Source organism: Meles meles, chromosome 10 (genome assembly GCF_922984935.1).
Source record: "Meles meles chromosome 10, mMelMel3.1 paternal haplotype, whole genome shotgun sequence".
In the NCBI taxonomy this organism is placed as follows: Eukaryota; Metazoa; Chordata; class Mammalia; order Carnivora; family Mustelidae; genus Meles; species Meles meles.
In genome coordinates this window covers 42,211,394-42,234,687 of record NC_060075.1, presented here as the reverse complement: position 1 = coordinate 42,234,687, position 23,294 = coordinate 42,211,394, and the positions used below count along the sequence as shown (strand labels likewise).

The window sequence follows — 23,294 nt, the reverse complement described above, 5'->3', positions numbered from 1 at the left end:
ATGGCTTAAAGTCAAAGTGTAGTTCTGGGTTTAGCTGTAAGGATTAACCCACAAGATTAGTCTAATCTAGACGGCCTCCAGCCTGAAATAAAATAGGGAAAGGGAAGAGCCAGAAGAGAAGGGGAAAAAAGAGCTCATGGTCCCTCTAGTGGGTAGTTGTGGAGTAGCACTCAAATTCCCTCGAACTCAAATAACTCAATCTAAAGTTAGGTCTTCCTAGATCCAGGAAGGCCCATTTACCTGTAAGATCCAAGATACTTAATTTCCTAGGAGAAACACAGTAATTAACCAGGGGAGTACAGTAAATATGATAGAGGTTATTTTTAAAGGGCAAAGGAAATAATCTGATTTATCTAAATTTGAGATATTTACACCTGAGGTAATCATGTATTTGCTGCTCTTGAGAACTTTGACATAAATGGGGTTTGGGACTTTTTCAGGTTTACCTAATTCCCATATTGTAAAAAATCATCTCCAGAATTCCATAATCTCTTGAAATTATCATCCCCTGAAATTTCACTTATTTTTTAAAAGAACAAACCCTCATAACTTTATTTAGAGAGTTCATATCTTAGAATAATCTGATATATATTAAATGGAAAAATCAAAATACAGAAAAATATGTGTAGTAACCTGTACTAAAAAGAAAGCAGAGTAGTTTTGCATATTGATTGTAAATGCATAAAAGATGTCTGGGACCCAGCACACACACAAATAGTGAAGTTGGTTTTCTTGTTTTTCCAAGCTTCATGGAGCTATGATTCACAGAGAACATTATGGAGTATAATGCAATGACTTTGTTTTAAAGATTTTATTTATTTATTTATTTATTTATTTAATTTATTTTTTATTTAACAGGGAGAGACTCAGTGAGAGAGGGAACACACACAGAGGGATTGGGAGAGGGAGAGAGGGAGAAGAAGCCTTCCCTCCAAGCAGGGAGCCCGATGCGGAGCTCAATCCCAGGACCCTGGGATCATGACCTGAGCCTAAGGCAGATGCTTAACTGACTGAGCCACACAGGCGCCCTTAATGTGACGACTTAATATGTTTATATACTATGAAATGATTACTACAGTAGAATTAGTTGATACCTCTAGTTAACCTCTAGTTAACACCTCTACAACCTCACATAATTACCATTTTTCTTCTGTCGTGAGAACATTTAAGGTTTACTCTCTTGGCATCTTTCAGGTATATAATACAATATTGATAACTGTAGTCACTGTGCTGTACATTAGATCTTTCAGAATCTACTGGAAGTTTGTATACTTTGACTAACATCTCCCCAGCAACATCCCCTGGTAACCATTATTCTACTTTGTTTCCATGAGTTTAGCTTTTTTAGATCCCACATATAAGTAATGATCATACAGTAGCAGTCTTTCTCTGATATATTTCACTTAGCATAATGCCTTCAAGCCCATCCATGTTGTTGCAAATGGTAGGATTTTCTTCTTTCTTGTGGCTGATTAATATTCCAGTGTGTGTGCACATGCAGTGCATGCGCACATCTTCTTTCTACATTCAACTTTGGACAGACACTTAGATTATTTCCATATCTTGGCTAATGTGAATAATGCTACAGGGAACATTGGAATGCAGATATCTATTCGATACCCTATTTTTATTTCCTTTGATTATATATCCAGAAGTGGGATTACTGGCTCCTATGATAGTTCTATTTTTTATTTTTTTTTTGAGGAACCTCCCTTCTGTTTTCCATACTTGTTTTACTGATTTATATTTTCACCACCAGTGTACAAGTCCCTTTTCTCCATATCCCTGCCAATATGTGTTATCCCTTGTCTTTTTGATGATAGCTGTTCTAACAGGTGTGAGGTGATGCCTCACTGTGGTTTTGATTTGCATTTCCCTGATGATTAGTGATGTTGAATGTCTTTTCACATACACGTTGGCAATTTGTATGTATTCTTTGGAAAAAATGTTCAGTTCTTTTGTTCATTTTATTTTTTTTAAGATTTTTTTAATTTTATTTATTTGACAGAGAGAGAGATCACAAGTAGGCAGAGAGGCAGGCAGAGAGAGAGGAGGAAGCAGGCTCCCTGCGGAGCAGAGAGCCCGATGTGGGGCTCGATCCCAGGACCCTGAGATCATGACCTGAGCCGAAGGCAGCGGCTTAATCCACTGAGTCACCCAGGCGCCCCTCTTTTGCTCATTTTAAAATCAGATTGTATTTTTTGTTCTTGAGTTGCATGAGTTCCTTGTATATTTTGGATATTAACTCCTTATCAGATATATGATTTGCAAATATTTTCTCTCATTCCATAACTTGTCTTTTCATTCCGTTGTACTTTTTGTTGTGCAGGAGCTTTTCAGTTTGATGTAGTCCCACTTATTTCTTTTGCTCTTGTTACTTCTACTTTTGACTTCACATCTTAAAAAAAAAAATGTTGCCAAGACCAATGTCAAAGAGCATTTCCCCTATGATCTCTTTTAGGATTTTTATGGTTTCAAGTCTTGTGTTTAAGCGTTTAATCCATTTTGAGTTAATCTTTGTGCATGATCTCAGACATCCAGTTTCATTCTTCTGCATATGGATATCCAGTTTTCCCAACACTATTGAAGAGACTGTCCTTCTCCCATTGAGTATTCTGGGCCTTCCATTCTATTCTGTTGGTCTGTGTGTCTATTTTTATGCCTGTAGCATACTGTTTTGATTACTATTGCTTTAGTATAGTTTGAAATCAGGAAGTGTGATGCCTCTGGGTTTTTGTTCTTTCTCAAGATTGCTTTGCTGATTGGGGCACCTGGGTGGCTCAGTGGGTTAAGTCTCTGCCTTCGGCTCAGGTCATGATCCCAGGGTCCTGGGATCGAGCCCCACATTGGGCTTTCTGCTCAGCGGGGAGCCTGCTTCCCTTCCTCTCTCTCTCTCTGCCTGCCTCTCTGCCTACTTGTGATCTCTCTCTATCAAATAAATAAATTAAATCTTAAAAAAAAAAGATTGCTTTGCTGATTATTCAGGGTCTTGTTCTATAAAAATTTTAATATTTTTTTCTATTTTTATGGGAAAAAAATTTCACTGGGTCCTGGGCTTGTCACACTGGAATTTTGATGGGGATTGCATTGCATCTACACGTGGCTTTGGGTAGTATGGACATTTTGAAAATATAAATTCTTCTGAACCATAAACATGAGTTATCTTTCCATTTATTTGTGTCTTCTTCCCTTTCTTTCATGAAAGTCTTATAGTTTTAAATATATAAAACTCCTTGATTAATCTGTTAAGTATTTTATAATTTTTGATATTGTGAATGGGATTTTCTTTTTCAGATATTTTATTGTTAAGTTTAGAGACACCACTGATTTCTGTATTTAGATTTTGTATCTTGTAACTTTATTGAATTTGTTAATTTGTTCTACGTTGGTGGAGAAAATATTTAGGATTTTCTTTTTTTTTTTTTTTAATATTTTATTTATTTGACAGACAGAGATCACAAGCAAGCAGAGAGGCAGGCAGAGAGAGAGGGAGCAGGCTTCCTGCTGAGCAGAGAGCCCGATGCGGGGCTCGATCCCAGGACCCTGAGATCATGACCTGAGCCGAAGGCAGAGACTTAACCCACTGAGCCACCCAGGTGCCCCAATATTTAGGATTTTCAATGTATGAGATCATAGCTGGAAATACAGAAAATTTTACTTCTTTATTACCAGTTTGGATGCCTTTATTTATGTGCTCTTGCCTGATTGCTCTGGCTAGGACTTCTAGTAACATGTTGAATGGGAGTAGTGAGACTGGGCATCCTTGTCTTGTTCCTGATCTGATAGGGTAAGTTTTTAACTTTTCACCATTGAGTATGATGTTGGCTTTGGGCTTGTCATGTGTGGCCTTTATAATGTTGAGGTTCATTCCTTCTATACCCAATATTTTTAGAGTTTTTAATCATGAAGCGATGTTGAAATTTGTCAAATGCTTTTTCTGCATTTATTGAGATGAACAGATTATTTTTATCTTGTATTCTGTTAATGTGGTTTATTACATTTTTTATGTGTGTATGTTGAACAGTCCTTGTTTCCCAGGAATACATCCCCCTTTATCATGATGTATGATCCTTTTAATGTCCTGTTGAATTTGGTTTGCTGTTTGAATTTTGTTGAGAATTTTTGCATCTGTATTCATCAGGGAGATTGGCCTGTAGTTTTGTTCTTCAAGTATCCTTATCTGGTTTTGATAGCAGAGTAATTCTCACAGAATGAGTTTAGGAGTGTTCTTTTCAATTTCTTGGAAAAGTTTGAGAAGGAATGGCAGTAATTCTTCTCTAAAGTTTTGGTAGAATTCACCAGGAAAATGATGTGACCCTGAATTTTTCTTTTTTAGATTTTTGATTACTCGTTCAGTGTCCTTACTTATTACTGGTCTATGTTCAGATTTTCCATTTCTTCCTTATTCTGTCTTGGTAAGGTTGTATCTGTATCTTTCTAAGAATTTATCCATTTCTTCTGAGTTGTCCAATCTGATGGTGTATTAATTGTTCATAGTAGTCTCCTATAATCCTTTGTGTTTCTGTGGTATCAATCGCAATGACTTTCATTTCTGATTTCATTTGACTCTTTTTTGTTCTTAGTGTCACTAAAAGTTATCTTTTCAAAAAAACAACTCTCAGTTTTGTTGATTTTTTATTCCTGTTGTTTTTCTGGTCTTCATTTTTCCTCTGATCTTTGTTATTTCTTTCCTTCTGTTAACTTTGAGCTTATTCTCTTGTTTTTCTAGTTTCTTGAGGTATAAAGCTACATTCAAGATTTTTTCAAATTAATGTTAGCGTTTATCATTATATGCATCTCTCCTGGAACTGCTTTTGCTGGATCCCGTAAGTTTTGATACATTGTATTCCCATTTTCATTTTTTTCAAAGATTTTTTTAATTTTATTTTCCTTTGACTTCTTCTTTGACCCATTGGTCGTTCAGGAGCCTTTTGTTTAATTTCCATATGTTTGTGAATTTTCCAGTTTTCTTTCTGTTACTAATTTCTAGTTTCATACCATTTTGGTCAGGAAAGATACTTGATATGATTTCAGTCTTCTTAACTTTGCTAAGACCTGTTTTGCCACTGATTAAATGATCCATCCTGGGGAATGTTCCATGTGCACTTGAGAAGAATGTGCATTCTGTTGCTGTTGGGTGGAGTGTTCTGTATTTATCTGTCAGACCATTTCTGTCTAAAGTGTAGCTCAAGTACAGCATTTCCTTATTGAAAATAATACATTTTTTTAATATATTAATAAAATTTTTTTAAATTTAAAAAAAGATATAAGAAAAGTGGAATATTGAAGGTCCCCTACTATTACTGTATTGTTGTCTATTTCTCTGTTCATATGTATTTACCTAATATGTTTAGGTTCTTCAGTGTTGGGTACTTGTGTGTTATGACTGTTATATCCTTTTGAACTGACCCCTTTATAATTGTTTGATGATCTTCTTTGTCTCATTACCCTTTTGGGCTTAAAGTCTATTTTATCTGATACTAGTTACCCCTGCTCTCTTTTGGTTTATACTTGCATTGGGTATCTTTTTCCTTACCTTCACTTTGGGCCTATGTCTGTCCTTAAAGCTGAAGTGAATCTCTTATAGGCAGCATATAGTTAGATCTTGTTGTTTAAGTCTATCCTGGCATCTGTGCCTTTTGTTTGGTATAATTATGGGTAGGGAAGAATTTATTGATGCTATCTTAATGTTTTCTAGCTATTTTGTATTTTCCTTGTTTCTTATTTCCTCTCTTGCTTCCTTCATTTGTAAATTCATGATTTCCCATAGTGGGTATGCATTGATTCATTTCTCTATCCTTTGTAAATCTTCTGTAGGCTTTTACTTTGTGGTTACCGTAAGGTTTACATAAAACATAGATACAACAGTCTGCTTATGCTGGTAACCACTTAACTTTAATTGCATACAAAAACTTGATCCTTTTACTCCTCCCATTTTTGCATTTTTGATGGCCTAATTTATCTTTTTATATTATGTATTCATTAACAAGTTATTGTAGTTACAAGTATATTAACAAGTTATTGTAGTTATAGTTACTTTTAATACTTTTATAGTTACTTTTAATACTCTTGTCCTTTAACCTTTATACGAGTCTTATGTGATTAATACACAACCATATCACAATAGGGGTATTCTGAATGTGATTATGTATTACTTTTATTAGTGTGCTACTAATTTTATTTCAACTGAAACTCTTTTCAACTTACAGATTAAAAAAATTTTTTAGGTATTCAAGTGGACTATAATTTTAATTCATTAAGCAAGACTGACAAAAACAACTGCATAGCAGGACGTCTGGGTGGGTCAGTTAAGTGTCTGCCTTCCAACTCAGGTCATGATCCCAGAGTCCTGGGATTAGTCCCACTGAGAAGGAAGCCTGCTTCTCCCTCTGACTGCCTCTCTCTCTTTCTGATAAATAAAATATTTTTTTAAAAGAGAGAAAAACAACTGCATAACAAAGTGCCAGGGACATCCATTACAAGGGAATAAAAGCATTTTAGAAAAGGAGGTGTCAGGCAGGGATAATTAGAAGCTGTGGAGTGGTAAGAGTGCCGTAGAAGAGGGGTGAGGTGCCATAAGGATGGATGGAAACCTGATTTAGAGACGAACAAAGGCAGAAACATGAAATACAAAATGCTGCTGTTTACAATTCATCTAAATTTGTGATACAACAGGATTCCAGTGATTTGGGAGTAGACTTTAAAGCATTCAGTGTGAATCACAGAATACACCTTAGTGGTGTAAAATCATGACAGACTCAATCTGCGACTATTGTGGAACTACACTGTCAACACCAAACAACTACGCAATGAAAATATAAGTTGACATCAACTCTGCTACTGAAATTTTATTGAGTCAGACTTTTCAAAATCAGTTTCTCGAATCCACCAGAATAAGTAAGTTTCTTATGACAGGAATTGTTGCCTAAGTTGCATAACTGTACCAAGTAGGATACTTGGTATAAACAGATGACTAAGTCCCACCGGGTTCAAAGGAAATATCTCAATTTGATTTCTAGATTAGTTTTCTTGAAGCACAGCTTTCATTTTCTCATTCCTTGGTTCAAAAAACAAGGGATCCCTCTTAAATCTAAGATAAGCTTGTTGAACTTGACCTTCGAAAGTCCTTTCACACTTTTTAAAAATTTATTTCAGTATACTTAACATACCATGGTATATTAGTTTCTGGTGCTCAATATAGTGATGCAACAATTCTATATATTACTCAGTGCTCTTGTGACAAGTGTACTCTTAATCCCCTTCATCTTTCCCTCAGCCCCCTGCTCCCAACTCTCCTCTGGTAACCATCAGCTCGTTCTCCATATTTTTTTGGTTTGTCTCGTTTTTTTCTTTGTTTTGTTTCTTAGATTCCACATATGAGTGAAATCCTACTGCATTTGTCTCTCTGACTGATTTCAGTTAGCATTTTACTCTTTAGATCCTTCCATGTTGCTGCAAATGGCAAGATTGCATTTTTTTTTAAAGATTTTATTTATTTGACAGAGACACACACAATGAGAGAGGGAACAGAAGCAGAGGGAGTAGGAGAGGGAGGAGCAGGTCTCCCGCTGAGCAGGGAGCCCGATGAGGGGCTGGATCCCAGGACCCCGGGATCATGACCCGAGCGGAAGGCAGACACTTAACGACTGAGCCACCCAGGTGCCCCAGGATTGCATTTTTTATGGTTGAATAATACTCCATTGTGTATGTTTACCATATCTACTTTATCCATTCACCTATCATGGGACACTTGGGTTGCTTCCATATTTGGCTATTGATAGTATGTATTTATTGCCAGTTTGTTATTTGTTTTATGGTTGTTTTTGTAGTTCTTCTCTGTTCCTTTCTTCTCTTGCTCTCTTCAGTTTGCTGGCTTTCTTTAGTGATATACTTGGAATCTTCTCTTTTTATTGCTTGCCTATCTGTTCCAGTTTTTGATTTGTGGTTATCATTACCTAATGATAACATCTTATGCACATAGCAGTCTATATTAAGTTGATGGTTACTTAAGTTTGAATCCATTCTAAAAACATTGCATTTTTACTCCTCCCCCTTCCACACCATGTTTTAGGTATATGGTGTCATACTTCACATTTTCATGTAGTGAATCCCTTGACTGATTTTTGTGAACACGTTTTTTATTGCTTTTGTGCTTTCTACTTTCCTTACTTCTGCTTATGGTCTTTCTTTTCACTCGCAAAGAGTCACTGTTAACATTTCCTGTAAGGTTGGTTTCATGGTCTTGAATTCCTTTAACTTGTGTTTGTCTGGGAAATTCTCTTTCTATTCTGAATGTTAACCTTGCTGGATAGAATACTGGTTGCAGGTTTCCTTTCATCTGTCTTTCATCTTTTCTTTCATATAGTCTTTTGAATATATCATGCCACTCTTTTCTTGCTTACAAACTTTCTGCTGAATACTCAGCTGATAACCTTATAGGGTTCCCCTTGTATATAACTGTTTTCTCTTGCTTTTGATTCTGTCTTGGAATCTCTGCTTTTTGCCATTTTAATTACTATGTGTCTTAGTGTGGACTTCATTAGGTTTATTTTATTGGAGGCTTTCTGTGCCTTCTGGATCTGGATTTCTGTTTCCTTCCCCATATTCATCAAATAAATCATATTCATAAATTAATCATATTCTTCAAATAAATTTTCTGTGCCCTTATTGTCCTCTTATTTTGGGATCCCTATAATGAAAATACTATAATGTATGATGGTTACACTGAGTTCCTTTCAACTATTTTCATTTTTTATTTTTTTTCTCTCCTGTTCAGCTTGCTTATTTTCCATTACTCTGTCCTTTAGGTCGCTGATTTCTCCTTCCTCTAGCCTACCATTTATTCCATCTAGTGTATTTTTAATATCAGTTAACGAGTTCATCTCTGATTGGTTCTTTGTATTCTCTCTCTTAAGGGTCTCACTGAAATCCTCCACACTGTTCTCAAGGCCAGTATTTTTATGATCATTACTTTAAATTCTCTATCGGGCATATTCTCTCCATTTCATTTAGCTCTCTTACTGTGATTTTGTCCTGTTCTTTTATTTGGGAGATATTCTATCTCCTCATTTTGTCTGTTTTTATGCATTAGGAAAGTCAATTCTGTCTCCTGCCCTTGAGAGTAGTCGCCTTATGATAATGAGGTCCTGTAGTGCCCTGTGGTGCAATGTCCCTGTTCATGAGAACCTGGTGCTTAAGGGGTGTCTCCTATTTGTGTCGTGTGTGCCCTGCTGCTGAGCCACATTTGCCTTCAGGCTAGTCATCTGCACTGGCTCTATTTGCCTGGTTGTGGGCAGGGTTTAGTTACTGTGTTGTTAGTAGGCCAATCTGGGGACGCCTTGAGTTTGAATTGGGTCAGAACAGATGTTTGCTAGAGCCCAGGTAGCACTGAACTGCAGGGTGCTTTCCCTGTGTTGTCTGAGAAGCTTTTATTGGTGGGCAGGGCCTGGAGTCACACCAGTTATCTGCCCCTGCCCATGGCTGGGTTTGCAGTGTGACTGGTGTGTGTGATTATCTTCCCCTCCCTCCCCAAGTCAGGAGTACTTTAGGGTGGTGCTGGCCACTGCTGGGGTTGCTTGCCCCCTGCCAGGCTTTTGACACTGCTTCAGTTTCTCACTTGCCAAAGGTACATTGAGCAGGGTGGAGCTGCAGGAGAATGCAGAGGCAGGTCATGAGGTGTCGGGAAGTTCTGCACTGGTCCACTGTGAAATGCACTGTTAGCAAGCTAGATGAGACTGTTCATGCTATACTGGTTCCCCCAAGTGTCTGTGGGCACGGGGGTGGAAGAAATGGCACCCACCAGTTCTTTTGTTCTTGATGAAGTCTCCCAAAGATCCCTGTCCCACCAGCACACACACACTGAGATTAGGCAGTAAATCTTGCTATATCCCCAAGGCACGTTTCAAACTGCTGCTTCTATGCTGTATCTCTGCAGGGCCGTTTGTTGGGCTGTCACTTTAAGGGAAGAGGACTCAGCTTCAGATTGCCCTCTGAGCCCACTGATTTTTAAAACTTCAGGCGTTAAGTCAGTCTCATTATATAAACAAAATTAGGCCCCTCTGGTTTTCAAAGCCAAATGTTACTGGACTTCGTCTTCCCAGTGGGTCCTTTGTGTCTGGGGAGCTGGTGTGGGATCTGTTCCTCTCCCCTTTCCATGCCCAGGGTGTCCCTCTCACCAGTGCAATCCCATGGGTCAGTTTGGCTCCTGACCATGTCTCTGCCCTCCCTCTTTGATGTGGTCTCTTCTCTACACTAAGCTGTGGAGAGTCCGTTTTGCCAGTCCTCAGGTCATTTTCTGGGTTATTTACTTTGATACGGAGCTCGTTGGTATTATAACCATAGGAAGACGTTAGCTTCGGATCCTCCTATTCTGCCGCCACCTCTGGAAGTCAGCTTTTTTTTTTTTTAAATAATTGAATTTTAAGAGTTCTTAGGTATATGTTCCTTATCATATACATGGTTTGCAAAAAAGTTCTCCCATTCTGTGGGTTGTCTTTTCACTTTCTTGATGGCTTTGAAGCACAATAGTATTTTATTTTTAGTACATCCAGTCTATTTTTCTTTCTATTTTTTCTGTTGTGGGTTATAATTTTGGTTCTAAGGTATGTTACTAAGTAAAAATAGCCATGTGTACAGAGTTGTTTATATAATAGTAATTGTCTCTGTAAGAAAGGATGAGGGACAAGAAGAATATATGTGTTTGTTTATATATGCATAAACAGTATAAGCTGAAAATAGCACTTATCTACTATTAGGGGAGAACTTCAGGGATGGGGGCCATGGGTAGAGAAAGAAGACTTTGCTGTATACCTTTTTAATTTCATTTTTTATAAACAATTCACTATGTAAAACAATTAAAAATAGTGCTTGAGTAAACCTAGGATTCTAGTACTTATACTGAAGATATTATGTGCATACGGTAGAAAAATCCAAACAGGAGTATGCAATAAAAATGAATCTTTTTACCTGTGATCCCCAATCCTTCAGATGTCACCATTCTTACCAGTTTCTTGTGGCACCTACTTGAGTTAGTATGTGACTATAAAAGTGTGTATATTCCTGTACAAATACATACCACTCCTCTCCCTTCCCATTAAAAAAAAAAACAGACTATAAACACTTCCTGCAAACATGCTCTTTACAGAAAAACAGATTTTGTACATTTGTTCTACAATGATGTAAAATCTGCCTCAATACGTATTTTTTAAGTAGGCTCAATTTAATTTTTAAGTAGGCTATATAATTTTATTGTATGTCATTTAACTAGTTCCTTGATAATGAATTCTAAGGTTGTTTTCTACTCTCTTGTTACTACAGTGTTCCAGTGAATATCCTTATACATATATGCTATGTATATGTGATGGATAAGTGCATGTGATAGTATATATATTAGATAAATTCCTGATGTTGAACTGTTGGGTCAAAGAGTATATGCTTTTAGGGCACCTGGGTGGCCCAGTAGGTTAAGCATTTGCCTTCAGCTCAGGTCATGATCCTGGAGTTCTGGGATGGAGCCCCATGTCAGGCTCCCTGCTCAGCAGAGAGTCTGCTTCTGACCCTCCCTCATCTCGTATTCTCTCTCTCTCTCTCTCTCAAATAAAATCTTTTTTTAAAAAAGTATATGCTTTTAATATTTTCATGTATTTTCTAACAGAGCTCTAGAATCAAATTATCAAAACTATCCTCTTGGGATTGTGACTGGAACCATTTCTCGTAAGGCAGGTCTAGTGATGATGAACTCCCTCAGCTTTTGTCTGGGAAAGTCATAGCTAAAGAACAAGTTTTCCAGATAGTATTCTTGGTTGGAAGGTATTTTTCTTTCTTCTTTTAAAAATCTTTTTTTTAGAATAAATGAAACAAGATGGGATCGGGAGGGAGACAAATCATAAGAGACTCTTAATCTCACACACACACACACAAAAACTGAGGGTTGCTGGGGGGAGGGGAGTATGGAGAGGATGGTGGGGTTATGGACATTGGGGAGGGTGTGTGCTATGGTGAGTGCTGTGAAGTGTGTAAACCTGGTGATTCACAGACCTGTACCCCTGGGGCTAATAATACATTATATCTTTATTTTAAAAAATTATAAAAAATTTAAAAAAAAAATTTTTTTAGGGGGTGTCTGGGTGGCTCACTAGGTCATTGAGATCCAGCCCTGCACTGGGTTCCATGCTCAGCGAGTCTGCTTGAGATTCTCTCTTCTTCTGCCCCACCCTCCCCACTTCTCACTAAAATAAATACATCTTTAAAAAATATATTTTTTTTTAATTATATGTGTACTCTTTCATCTCCAATCCCTATTTCCCCTATACCCTCACCCACCTCCCCTCTGGTAACCATCAGTTTGTCCTTTATAGGTAAAGGTCTGTTTCTTGGTTTGCTTCTTTTTTTCCTTTGCTTATTTGTATTGTTAAATTCTGCATGTGAGTGAGATCATATGGTATTTGCCTTTCTCTGACTTATTTTGCTTAGGAGCATACTTTCCAGCTCCACTGATGTGTTGCCAATGGCAAGATTTCATCCTTTTTATGGTGAATAAATAATCTTTATTCAATTACCAGCAATGGACACTTGGATTGCTTCCATAGTTTGGCTATTGCAAATAATGCTGCAATAAACATGGGATGCATATATCCCTTTGAATTAGGGTTTGTTTGTTTTTTAATTTTTCTGGGTTAATACCCACTAGTTCATAGGGTAGTTCATTTTTAATTTTTTGAGGAGCCTCCATACTGTTTTCCGTAGTGGTGGTACAATTTGCTTCCTACCAACAGTGCACCAGTGTTGCTTTTTCTTCACATCTCATCAATGCTGTTTCTTATGCTTTCTATTTTAGCCACAATGAGGTGACATCTCATTGTACTTTTGATTTGTATTTCCCTGATAATGAGTGATGTTGAGCATGTGTCTGTTGGCCATCTATGTGTCTTCTTTGGAGAAATGTCTGTTTATGTCTTCTGCCCACTTTAATTGGATTATTTGGTTTTGGAGTATTGAGTTATGTCAGTTTTTTATATATTTTGGATACCAATCCTCTACTGGATATGTCATTTGCAAATATCTTCAATTCCATAGGTTGCCTTTAAGTTTTGTTGATTATTTCCTTCACTGTGCATAAATTTTTCATTTTGATATAGTCTCTATCATTTATTTTTATTTCTCTTTATTTCTCTTGTCTCAGGAGATCTAGCTAAGAAAATGTTGCTTTGGCTGATGTCAGAGAGCTTACTGCCCATGCTCTCTTCAGGGATTTTTATGGTTTCAGCTTTCACATTTAGGTCTTTCATCCATTTTGAGTTTATTTTTGTGTATGATGAGAGAAAGTGGTCCATTTCATTCTTCTGCATGTAGCTGTCCAGTTTTCCCAACACCATTTGTCTTTTTCCCATTGTATATTCTTGCCTTCTTTGTTGAAAAATAATTGACCTTATAATTGTGGGTTTATTTCTGGGCTTTCTGTTCTGCTACATTGATCTATGTGTCTATTTTTATGCCAGTACCATAGTGATATTGTTGTTTTAAAAAGTTTCTTTGGTTTTTGTTTTTCATTTTTTGTTTGTAATCTCTACACCCATCAGGTTCAAACTCATTACGCCAAGATCAAGAGTCACATGCTCTTTCAACTGAGCCAGCCAGGCACCCCACCACAGTGTTTTAATTACTGCTGCTTTGTAAAAATAACTTGAAATCTGGAAATGTGATGCCTCCACTTTTATCTTTTTCAAGATTGCTTCAGCTGGGTCTTTTGTGGTTCTGCACAAATTTTATGATTATTTGTTCTAGTTCAGTGAAAAATGCTATTGGTACTTTGATACAAATTGCATTAAATCTGTAGGTTGCTTTCAGTAGACACTGAAACAGTGTTACTTCTTCCAATTCAAGAGCGTGGAATGTCTTTCCATTTCTTTCTGTTTTCAATTTCTTTCATCTGTAACAGTTTTAAGAGTACAGGTCTTTTACAGTTTAAGTTTATTCCTATTTAATTGTTTTTGGTGCAATTGTAAATGGGATTTTTCCCCTTCACTTTCTGCTGTTGCATTATTTTTGTACAGGAATACAACAGATCTCTGTACATTGATTTTGGGTCCTGTGACTGTATTGAATTCATTTATCATAGCTTTCTTGCTGGAGTCTTTAGGATTTTCTATATACAGTATGATGTCATATGCAAATAATGAAGTTTTACTTCTTCCTTACCAATATGGATGCCTTTTCTTTCTTTTTCTTGTCTGATTGTGTGGCTGGGTCTTCCAGTATTCTCATGAATAAAAGTGGTGAATGGTCATCCTTGTCTTGTTCCTGACCTTAGGGGAAAAGCTGTCAGTTTTTCCCCATTGAGGATGATGTTAGCTGAGGGTTTTTCATATAAGGCCTTTATAATGTTGAGGTATGTTTCCTCTAGACCTACCTTGTGGAGGGATTTTATCATGAATGGGTGTTGTACTTTGTCAGATGCTTATTTTGCATCTATCAAAATGATCATATGGTTCTTAATCTTTCTCTGATTGATGTAATGTATCATGTTGATTGTTTTGGGAATACTGGAACTCCCCTTACATCTTGGGAATAAATCTGATTTGATAATGTGCATGATTTTTAAAAATGCATTATTGGGATCAGTTTGGTAATTTTTTGTTGAGAATTTTTGCATCTATATTCATGGAAGATATTGGCCTGTAGTATTTTTTCTTTCTTTTCCTTTTTTTTTTTTTTTTTTTTCTTTTTCTTTTTTGGTGTATCTGGTTTTGGTATCAGGGTAATATTGGTCTCATAGAAAGTTTTGCTTCCTCTGGTATTTTTTGGAATAGATTGAGGGGAAAAATGCGTTAACTCTTCTTTAAATATTTAGTTGAATTTTCCTGTGAAACTATCTGGTCCTAGAATTTTGTTTTGTGGGGGAATTTTTTGATTACTGATTCAAGTTCATTGCTGATACTTGGTCTGTTCAAATTTTCTATTTCCTCCTGCTTTAGTTTTGGCAGTTTATATATTTTTTAGGAATTTATCCCTTTCTTCTAAGTTGTCCAATTTGTTGGTGTATAGGTTTTTCATAATATTCTGTTACAATTATTTGTATTTCTGTGATGTTGTTATTTCTCATCTTTCATTAGTAATTTTGTTTATTTGAATCCTCTTTCTTTTTCATGATCTTGCTAGAGGTTTAATCAATTTTGTTGATCTTTTCAAAGAACCAGCTCCTGGTTTTATCAATCTGTTCTGGTTTTTTTCTAGTTTCTATATCATTTATTTCTTCTCTGATACTATTTCCTTCCTTTTGCTGGGTTGGGGTTTTGTTTCTTCTTCTAGCTCCTTCAGATGTAAGGCTAGGTTGTTTGAGATTTTTCTTCCTTTTGAGCTAGGCCTGCATTTCTATAAACTTTCCTCTTAGAGCCATTTTTACTGCATCCCAAAGATTTTGGACTGTTGTTTCATTTTCATTTGTTTTCATGTAGTTTTTTATTTCTTCTTTGATCACTTGGTTGGCCCATTCATTGGTTAATAGGATGTTACTTAACTTCCATGTATTTGTGCTCTTCCCCCCCCCCCCTTTTTTTTAAATTTCTGGTTGATTTCTAGTTTCATACTTTTGTGGCCAGAAAAGATGCATGGTATGACTTTGATCTTTTTTGAGTTTGCTGAGACTTGTGTTGTGGCCTAATATGTGGTCTATTCTAGAAAATGTTCCATGTGTTCTGTTTTAGGATGGAATGTTCTGAATATGTCTGTTAAATCCATTTAGTCCAGTGTGTCATTCAAAGCCACTGTTTTCTTACTGATTTTCTATTTGGATGATCTGTTTATTGATGTAAATGGGGTGTTAAAATTCCCCTACTATTTTATTACTTCTTTTGTGTTTGTTTTTTAACTGTTTTATGTATTTGGATCCTCCCATGTTAGGTGCATAAATATTTACAATTGTTACATCTTCTTGTTGGATTGTCCGCTTTCTCATTATATAATGTCCTTCTTTGTCTCTTACAGTCTTTGTTTAATGTCTGTTTTGACCAATGTTAAGTGTTGCTACCTCAGCTTTCTTTTGGCATCCATGTGCATGATAAATATTTCTTCATCCCCTTGCTTTCAATCTGCAAGTGTCTTTAGATCTGAAATGAGCCTCTTGTAGGCAGCATATAGATGGGTCTTATTTTTTTCTCTTTTTTTTTTTTTTAAGATTTTATTTATTTATTTGACAGAGAGAGAGATCACAAGTAGGCAGAGAGGCAGGCAGAGAGAGAGGAGGAAGCAGGCTCCCTGTGGACCAGGGAGCCCGATGCGGGACTCGATCCCAGGACCCTGAGGATCATGACCCGAGCCGAAGGCAGCGGCTTAATCCACTGAGCCACCCAGGTGCCCCGGGTCTTATTTTTTTTATCCACTTTGTCACCCTATGTCTGACTGGAGCATTTGGTCTACTTACATTCAAAATAATTATTGATAGAATGTATTTATTGCTGTTTTGTTACCTTGTTTCTATAGATTTTTCTTGGGTCCTTTCTTGCTCTCTTTCATGCTTTGTTGGGTTTCTTCAGTGGTATACTTGGATTCCATTCTCTTTATTTTTTGGATATCTATTACTGGTTTTTGTTTTGTGGTTACCCTTGGGTTTGTGTATAAGATTTTCTGCATATAGCAGTCTCTCTGAAGTTAATGGTCACTAAGTTTAAAACCATTCTTTACTCCTCTTCTCTCCCCCCCCACCAGCACATTTTAGGTATATGGTGTCATATTTTACATCCTTTTATTTTATGGATCCCTTGACTGATTTTCTTTTAAAGAAATACTTTTTACTGCTTCTGTGTTTTTCACTTTTTCATACTTGAATATATGGTCTTCCTTTCAAAAACTCAAAAACTCCCCTTTAATATGTCTTGTAGGGCTGGTTTAGTGGTCATGAATTCCTTTAGTTTTTGCTTGTCTGAGAAACCCTTTATCTCTATTTCTATTCTGAATGATAGCCTTGCTGGATAGAGTATTCTTAGCTACAGATTTTTTTCCCTTTCTGCACTTTGAATATATCATGCCACTCCCCTCAGGCCTGTAAAGTTGATGCTGAAAAATTAGCTGATAGTCTTATCAGGGCTCCCTTGTATATAACTATCTTCTCTTACTGCTTTAAAATTTTTTTTTCTTTATCACTACTTCTTGCCATTTTAATTACTAAGTGTTTTGGTGTGGACCTCCTTGGGTTGAATTTTTGGAGAAATCTCTTGACTTCTGGGATCTGGATATTTGTTTCCTTCCCCAGATTTGGGAAGTTTTCAGATATTATTTTTTCAAATAAAGTTTCTGCCCCCCCCCTTCTTCTGAGATCCTATCAGGCAATTATTACATTTGATGGAGTCACTGAGTTCTCTAAGATATTCTCAATTTGCATTATTCTCTTTCCTCTCCTTTGCTCAGCTTGGTTACTTTCCATTACTCTCTCTTCCAGGCATTAATTCATTCCTCTGCTTCATCTAGCATCCTATTTATTCCATCAAGTGTATTTTTAATTTTATTTACTGTGTTCTTGATCTGATAGGTTATTTTTATCTGTGTTGACAGTCTCACTGATTTCCTCAACTCTTTTCTCCAGAGTGTTTTCATGATCATTAAGTTATCTATCAGCCATGTTATTTATATCTCTTTTGCTTTGATCTCTTGCTGTTATTTGGTTCTGTTCTTCCATTTGGGAGATATTTCTTGGTCTCCCCATTTTGTTTGACTTTCTATGTGTAGGAAAAGTCAGCTACTTCTCTTGCTTTCAATGATAATAGCCTCATGAAGGAGAGGTCCTATAGTGAGTGCCCTGCAGTGTAATGTCCTATTCCCCAGGGCCTGGTGCTTGAGGGAGAGTCTCTTACGTGTGTTGCATGTCCTCTGCTCTTGAGTCTTGGCCTCTTTTTCCTTCTTCCAGTTGTCTGCAGGGGCTGTCTGCCTATTGTAGGCAGTGTTTGGTCACCTGCTGTGTGTGGGGGGTGAATTTTAATGAGGTGATGTGCTTGTAAAATGAGACCTGGTCCCACCACTACCAGGACAGAGGTTCCACAAGACACACAGCTCTGGAGATGTGGTGTTGGCAGAGTTTGTGCAGGTCTTCTGGGGGACCTACAGTGCAGGAACTCAGGCAAGCTAGAGTAGGAAGGGCAGATCTGCTAGAGCAAGGGTTATGGGGCTTGGTGTAAGCAAAGAGGCAGCACTATACTGGTTCCTGCAGATGCCCACTGTTTGGGGGGGTGCGGGTTATGGAGAGGTGGGGAGTGGTTGGAGAAGGGAAATGGCATCTGTTAGTTCCTCTGTCCCTGGAGGAGTCTTTCTGTGATCTATCTGTCCAGCCATGCTCTGAGATGAGGAAATCACTCTTTCTTCTGTCTGCCCCCAGCATGTTTCAAACTGCTGATTCTATGCTGTATCTGCATGAGCTGTTTGTTGAGCTAAGGGCAGGAACTCAGCTTCCTGATTCCCTCAAGGCTCTCCCAGAACTGAGCCCAAAGACTTTTTTTTTTTTTAATTCCTGGCTTTAAGTCATTGGTTTTCAGAACTCCTGAAATTCAGCCCCTCTTACTTTTTAAATTTTTTTACTATGTTATGTTAGTCACCATACAGTGTATCATTAGTTTTTGATGTAGCGTTCCATGATTCATTGTTTCCGTGTAACACCCAGTGCTCATTGCAATACATGCCTGCCTTCATACCCATCACTGGGCTAACCCATCCCTGCAGCCCCCTCCCCTCTGAAACCCAGAGTTCATAGTGTCTCATGGTTTGTCTTTCCCTCTGCTTTCCCCACATTCATTTTTCCCTTCCTTCACCTAATGTCCTCCATGCTATTCCTTATGTTACACATATACATGAAACCATATGATAACTGTCTCTGCTTGACTTATTTTATTTAGCATAATCCCCTCTAGTCCATCCATGTTGATGCAAATGGTAGGTATTCATCCTTTCTGATGACTGAGTAATATTTCATTGTATATATGGACCACATCTTTATCCATTTATCTGTTGAAAGACATCTCTGAATGGCAAAAATTAACGAGGCAGGAAACAACAAAAGTTGGGAGGATGCAGAGAAAGGGGAACCCTCTTACACTGTTAGTGAGAATGCAAGTTGGTACAGCCACTTTGGAAAATAGTATGGAGGTTCCTCAAAAAGTTAAAAATAGAGCAGCAACACTATGATCCAGCAATTGCACTACTGGGTATTTACCCCAAAGACATAGATGTGTGAAAAGAAGGGGCACATGGACCCCCCCACATACATAGCAATGTCCACAAAAGCCAAACTGTGGAAGGCAAATATTATGGAGATTTGTCCTCCCCATTCATGGGCTCCCCAGTGTGAGTCTGTCTTCCACCCTTCTCTATGCCACTAGCTCCCTCCCCACAGTGGAGGGTCATTGTCTGTTTTGCTCCCAGACTGCACTGTTGCCCTTCCTACCTTCACTGATGTGGCCCCTTCCTAGCCTTTAGTAGTGGAGTTTATTCTGCTAGTCTTTGGGCCATTTTCTGGTGAGAATTTAATTTCATTTCATTCTGATGCAAATGCTATCTATGTGCTTGCTGCTTTTAAGATTTTTTGATTTTTGGTAGTTTTTTAATAATGTTTCTTAGAGAAGTTTTCAGAGATTTTTTTGGTAACCTAGGAGTTTCATGAACATGGATATCAAATTTCTCCTGGGATTTGGGAAGTTTTTAGCCTTATTTTTTTTTTTTAAATAAGCTTTCTTTTCCCTTCTCCCTCTCTCCTCTGCAAGTCCAATAATTTGCAAATTATTTCTTTTGATTGTATCCTATAGATCACATAAACTTTCATCACTTTCATTTTTTTCTTTGCTCTCCCATGACTGGATAATTTCAAAATTCCCATCCTCTCCTATTTTTTTTGCTTGATCCTTTGGTGTTGGTGCTATTATATTTTTCATTTCATTCACTGTATTCTTCTATTCCAGAGTGTGCTTTTGTTCTTTTTATGATATCCCTTTGTTAAGCTGCTCATTTTTTCATGTATTGTTTTCTTGATTTCACTGAATTGTCTGTGTATTCTTGTACCTCACTGAGCTTCCTTAACACAGATTTTTTTTTTTTTAAGATTTTATTTATTTATTTGGCAGAGAGAGATACAAGTAGGCAGAGAGGCAGGCAGAGAGAGTGAGAGGGAAGCAGGCTCCCTGCCGAGCAGAGAGCCCGATGCGGGACTCGATCCCAGGACCCTGAGATCATGACCTGAGCCGAAGGCAGAGGCTTAAACCACTGAGCCACCCAGGCGCCCCGACAGATATTTTGAATTCCTTATCAGGTAAACAGATCTCCATGTCTTTGGGTTCAGTTACTAGATTATCATAATTTTTTAGTGCTGTCATGTTTCCTTGATTTCTCATGTTCCTTAGAGTTTTGAATTCTTGTCTTTGTATTTAAAGTAAATTAAGATGAAATTATCCCTCTCTCCTTTTCCCTTCACCCATGAGCGTATAAGCTGAACTAATCAGGAGAAAGGTGGAGTGTGGTAAATTTAGTATTTCCTTATAAACAAGGATATTAGAAGACAAACATAATCAATAATTACCACCCAATAAAAACACAGAAATACCACAAAAAATATAATTACGTTTTCAAAGAACAGAAGTTTGCATGCATACATAGTCCCATATTTCATTTGAGAACCTCAGCGCTTTCTAATATAGCTTAACATAAAATGCCCAGTAAATACAAAACATACAAATTTTAAACATTTTTACAAAGTGAAAATATAAAGAAATCAAGACTGGATTTATGTCTACAAACAATTTACTCTGAATCCCATCTGATGTGAAAACCTAACAGTTTATCAGACTTTATATTTGATACAACTATATGTTAGAATTACAGTGGACAAAATTGATAAAATCCTAATCCTCAATAGCCTATACTAAAAACTATTAAAATGCAACCTTCAACTATTCTAAGTACTGTTGATATAATTTTCAATTTATTAAAACTTCAATTTTAAGGGAACAAAACTGACCTTAATGCTATTTCAGGAAAGAGAATAAACAATTAAATCTTTAATCCCAATTTTTAAAGCTTCGAGCTCTTTAAGTATTCTGCTTAATCTGGAACTATTTTTGGTTCACTGCTAACTTTTAAAATATTTTAAGACAACCAATGTGATTGAAGGTCTGTTTTTTGTTTGTCTGGATAGCACGTTTTTTTGTCTTTATACCAAAGCAATAAGGCAAGAAAGTATTTCTTTTTCCAAATCAGAGAATATCCATTTTTAAAATTCAGGGACTAGAATCATTGTAAATAATCCTACCAACGGGATATTAAGGCTTCTGTGATTTTCCTTTACATTTAAACCATAACATAAGAGTAACAGTGTTATTGCCTACAAATGTTGAATTTGTAAGCATGTGGGCTTAAATCACAGGACATAAATATTGTCATTTCTGTCTATATTTCAATTCCAGTTAACAAAACACCATTTTCACAGTCATCTTGGATAAGGTTGAAGATGAAGTTAGAAAATGCTACACCAAAGCTGAAACTGGATGACTCTGCTACAAGGAAATATGCTTGAGGGGTCAAGAGTATTTTCCAGTACCTGGTTATTAGTGTTGGCACGATGTGCCCTAAGCCTGCACAGAGATCTAGAGGCCACACTCCAGCCATCAGGACACAGGTGTGGGTGCCTTTAATGCTCCAAAGGGCCTGGCCTGCTACTTACCAGAGGTGAGATGTGGCTTTCAAAAATTACCAGGTACCAGTTAGAATACATCCTGTTTGCAGCAACATTCTTCGAGGCAAGCCCTTCTAGATATGTGAATGAGAAAAATCACGTAACCTAGCCTGCAGAAGATTTCCTAAAATCCTTTCCTAGCATGAATGTGGACTAGGCTTTGCAGTAGGCATCTACCAGTGTTAGCACCATATTTAAGCCTGAACTGAGGTAAAGATGAACTCTGATAGCTTTGGGTAAAAATTACAGTAGCAATTTCGAATGGGTGTTTATAGCAGTGCTCTTCCTGATTATTAAAATAAGTTGTTTGAAGAATCATTTGATCCCAAGTATATATATCCAATATATATCAAAATTGGTAAGTTAATAAAGAGCTAGGTGTGTAAGCTTTTAACAGAGAAAATGCAGCAAAACAGAATTCTGATTTTTTAAAGAAAACTAGGTTATTGTTGGTTTGATGAAGTCAAAGATTTTGATAAAATATACTGAGCCAACATGACCGGGCCAGTTTATCAAACAGCAATGTCTAGGAATTCCACTCTCTAGAGCATGGTGAAGTTTATGGTAGACACTACCTAGTCAATATCCAGTGCCTACAGGAACTATATTAGTCGATTTGTGTCTTGCTAGTCGCTCCATTTAATAATAAAAAGGTGAGTAGCTTCTCTCTTCCCCAACTATTTTAATCTATGTAGACAAACCTCTCTGGAACTTTTACTTATTTTACATGAAGGAATAGGGAGGGAAAGACCCTAAAACTTAAAATCTTGAAGGGATATAATATGTTTTAGCAAATAAAGTTTAGTTGAGAAATAATTGGAAATGAGGTAATTCTCTAATTTAGTTCCTATAAACTGATAAGGTGAAACAATGTGGAAAATGAACTAATGAAAACTTTCAAACTACTTTCCCCCTCTCTTTAACATTACTTAACATCTAAGAGAAATAAATCTTAAATACAGCTACATTTGGGGAGCATAACAAAACTAATTTTTCAAAGGAGAATTACCATTATTTATCAAATAAAATATAATCTTGGGAGTCTGAATTCCAGTGTTGTTCTATCTCTATAGTCAGGGCTAGTCTTGGTGCTTAGGCAGAAGCACCAAGGAGCAATGCTCACTGCCCAGACAGCCTATCACTCAATTTGACCAAGATTCTTCAAAAAAAACCCAAAAAACAAAAACTCACCAATAGTATTTTCGTTGGACTCTGTTGAGATTCAGATAAAAATAGGAGGAACTTTCCCCTGCAGCCTATAGAAACATGTTAAGGAAACAGTTTAAGGTTTGTACTTAACTTTTAAAAATTCAGCTGAATACTGCAGATCATTCTACAGGAAAGTCATGTAAACAGTCATTGTTTTATAAATATGCTGGTGCTAACTGCACCTAATTGGTTAATAGATTAGCTACATCTGTAAGAATGCTGATTAATATATAAGATCTTTCAGTTCCCTGTCGGTCAGTTCATTCACTTCCATAATTTTCTCTAAATGTTCCATGTATCGGCCATGGTCCTGCAGGAAATGAGGGACCCTCATGTTTTCAATAACTGCCAATCCTTTCAAGCGATCCACATCTTCATAAGAGAC

The 23,294-nt window shown here is 36.9% G+C and overlaps 1 protein-coding gene and 1 long non-coding RNA gene across 4 annotated transcripts in view; one reads left to right on the top strand and one right to left on the bottom strand.

Annotated features, from left to right (window-relative positions):
• The window catches only part of LOC123951697, a 27,309-nt gene extending 5,759 nt beyond the window's left edge, over positions 1-21,550 (top strand). For both annotated transcript variants that reach the window (XR_006820501.1, XR_006820500.1), the window contains one exon: positions 21,432-21,550. This is a non-coding gene — a long non-coding RNA (uncharacterized LOC123951697). The remainder of the gene's footprint in view (positions 1-21,431) is intronic.
• KIAA0895 (KIAA0895 ortholog) overlaps positions 20,566-23,294 on the bottom strand; it is a 60,880-nt gene continuing 58,151 nt past the window's right edge. For both annotated transcript variants that reach the window (XM_046020590.1, XM_046020591.1), the window contains exon 7: positions 20,566-23,294. In XM_046020590.1, the coding sequence (XP_045876546.1) occupies positions 23,133-23,294 (162 nt within the window). In that variant the 3' untranslated portion in view covers positions 20,566-23,132.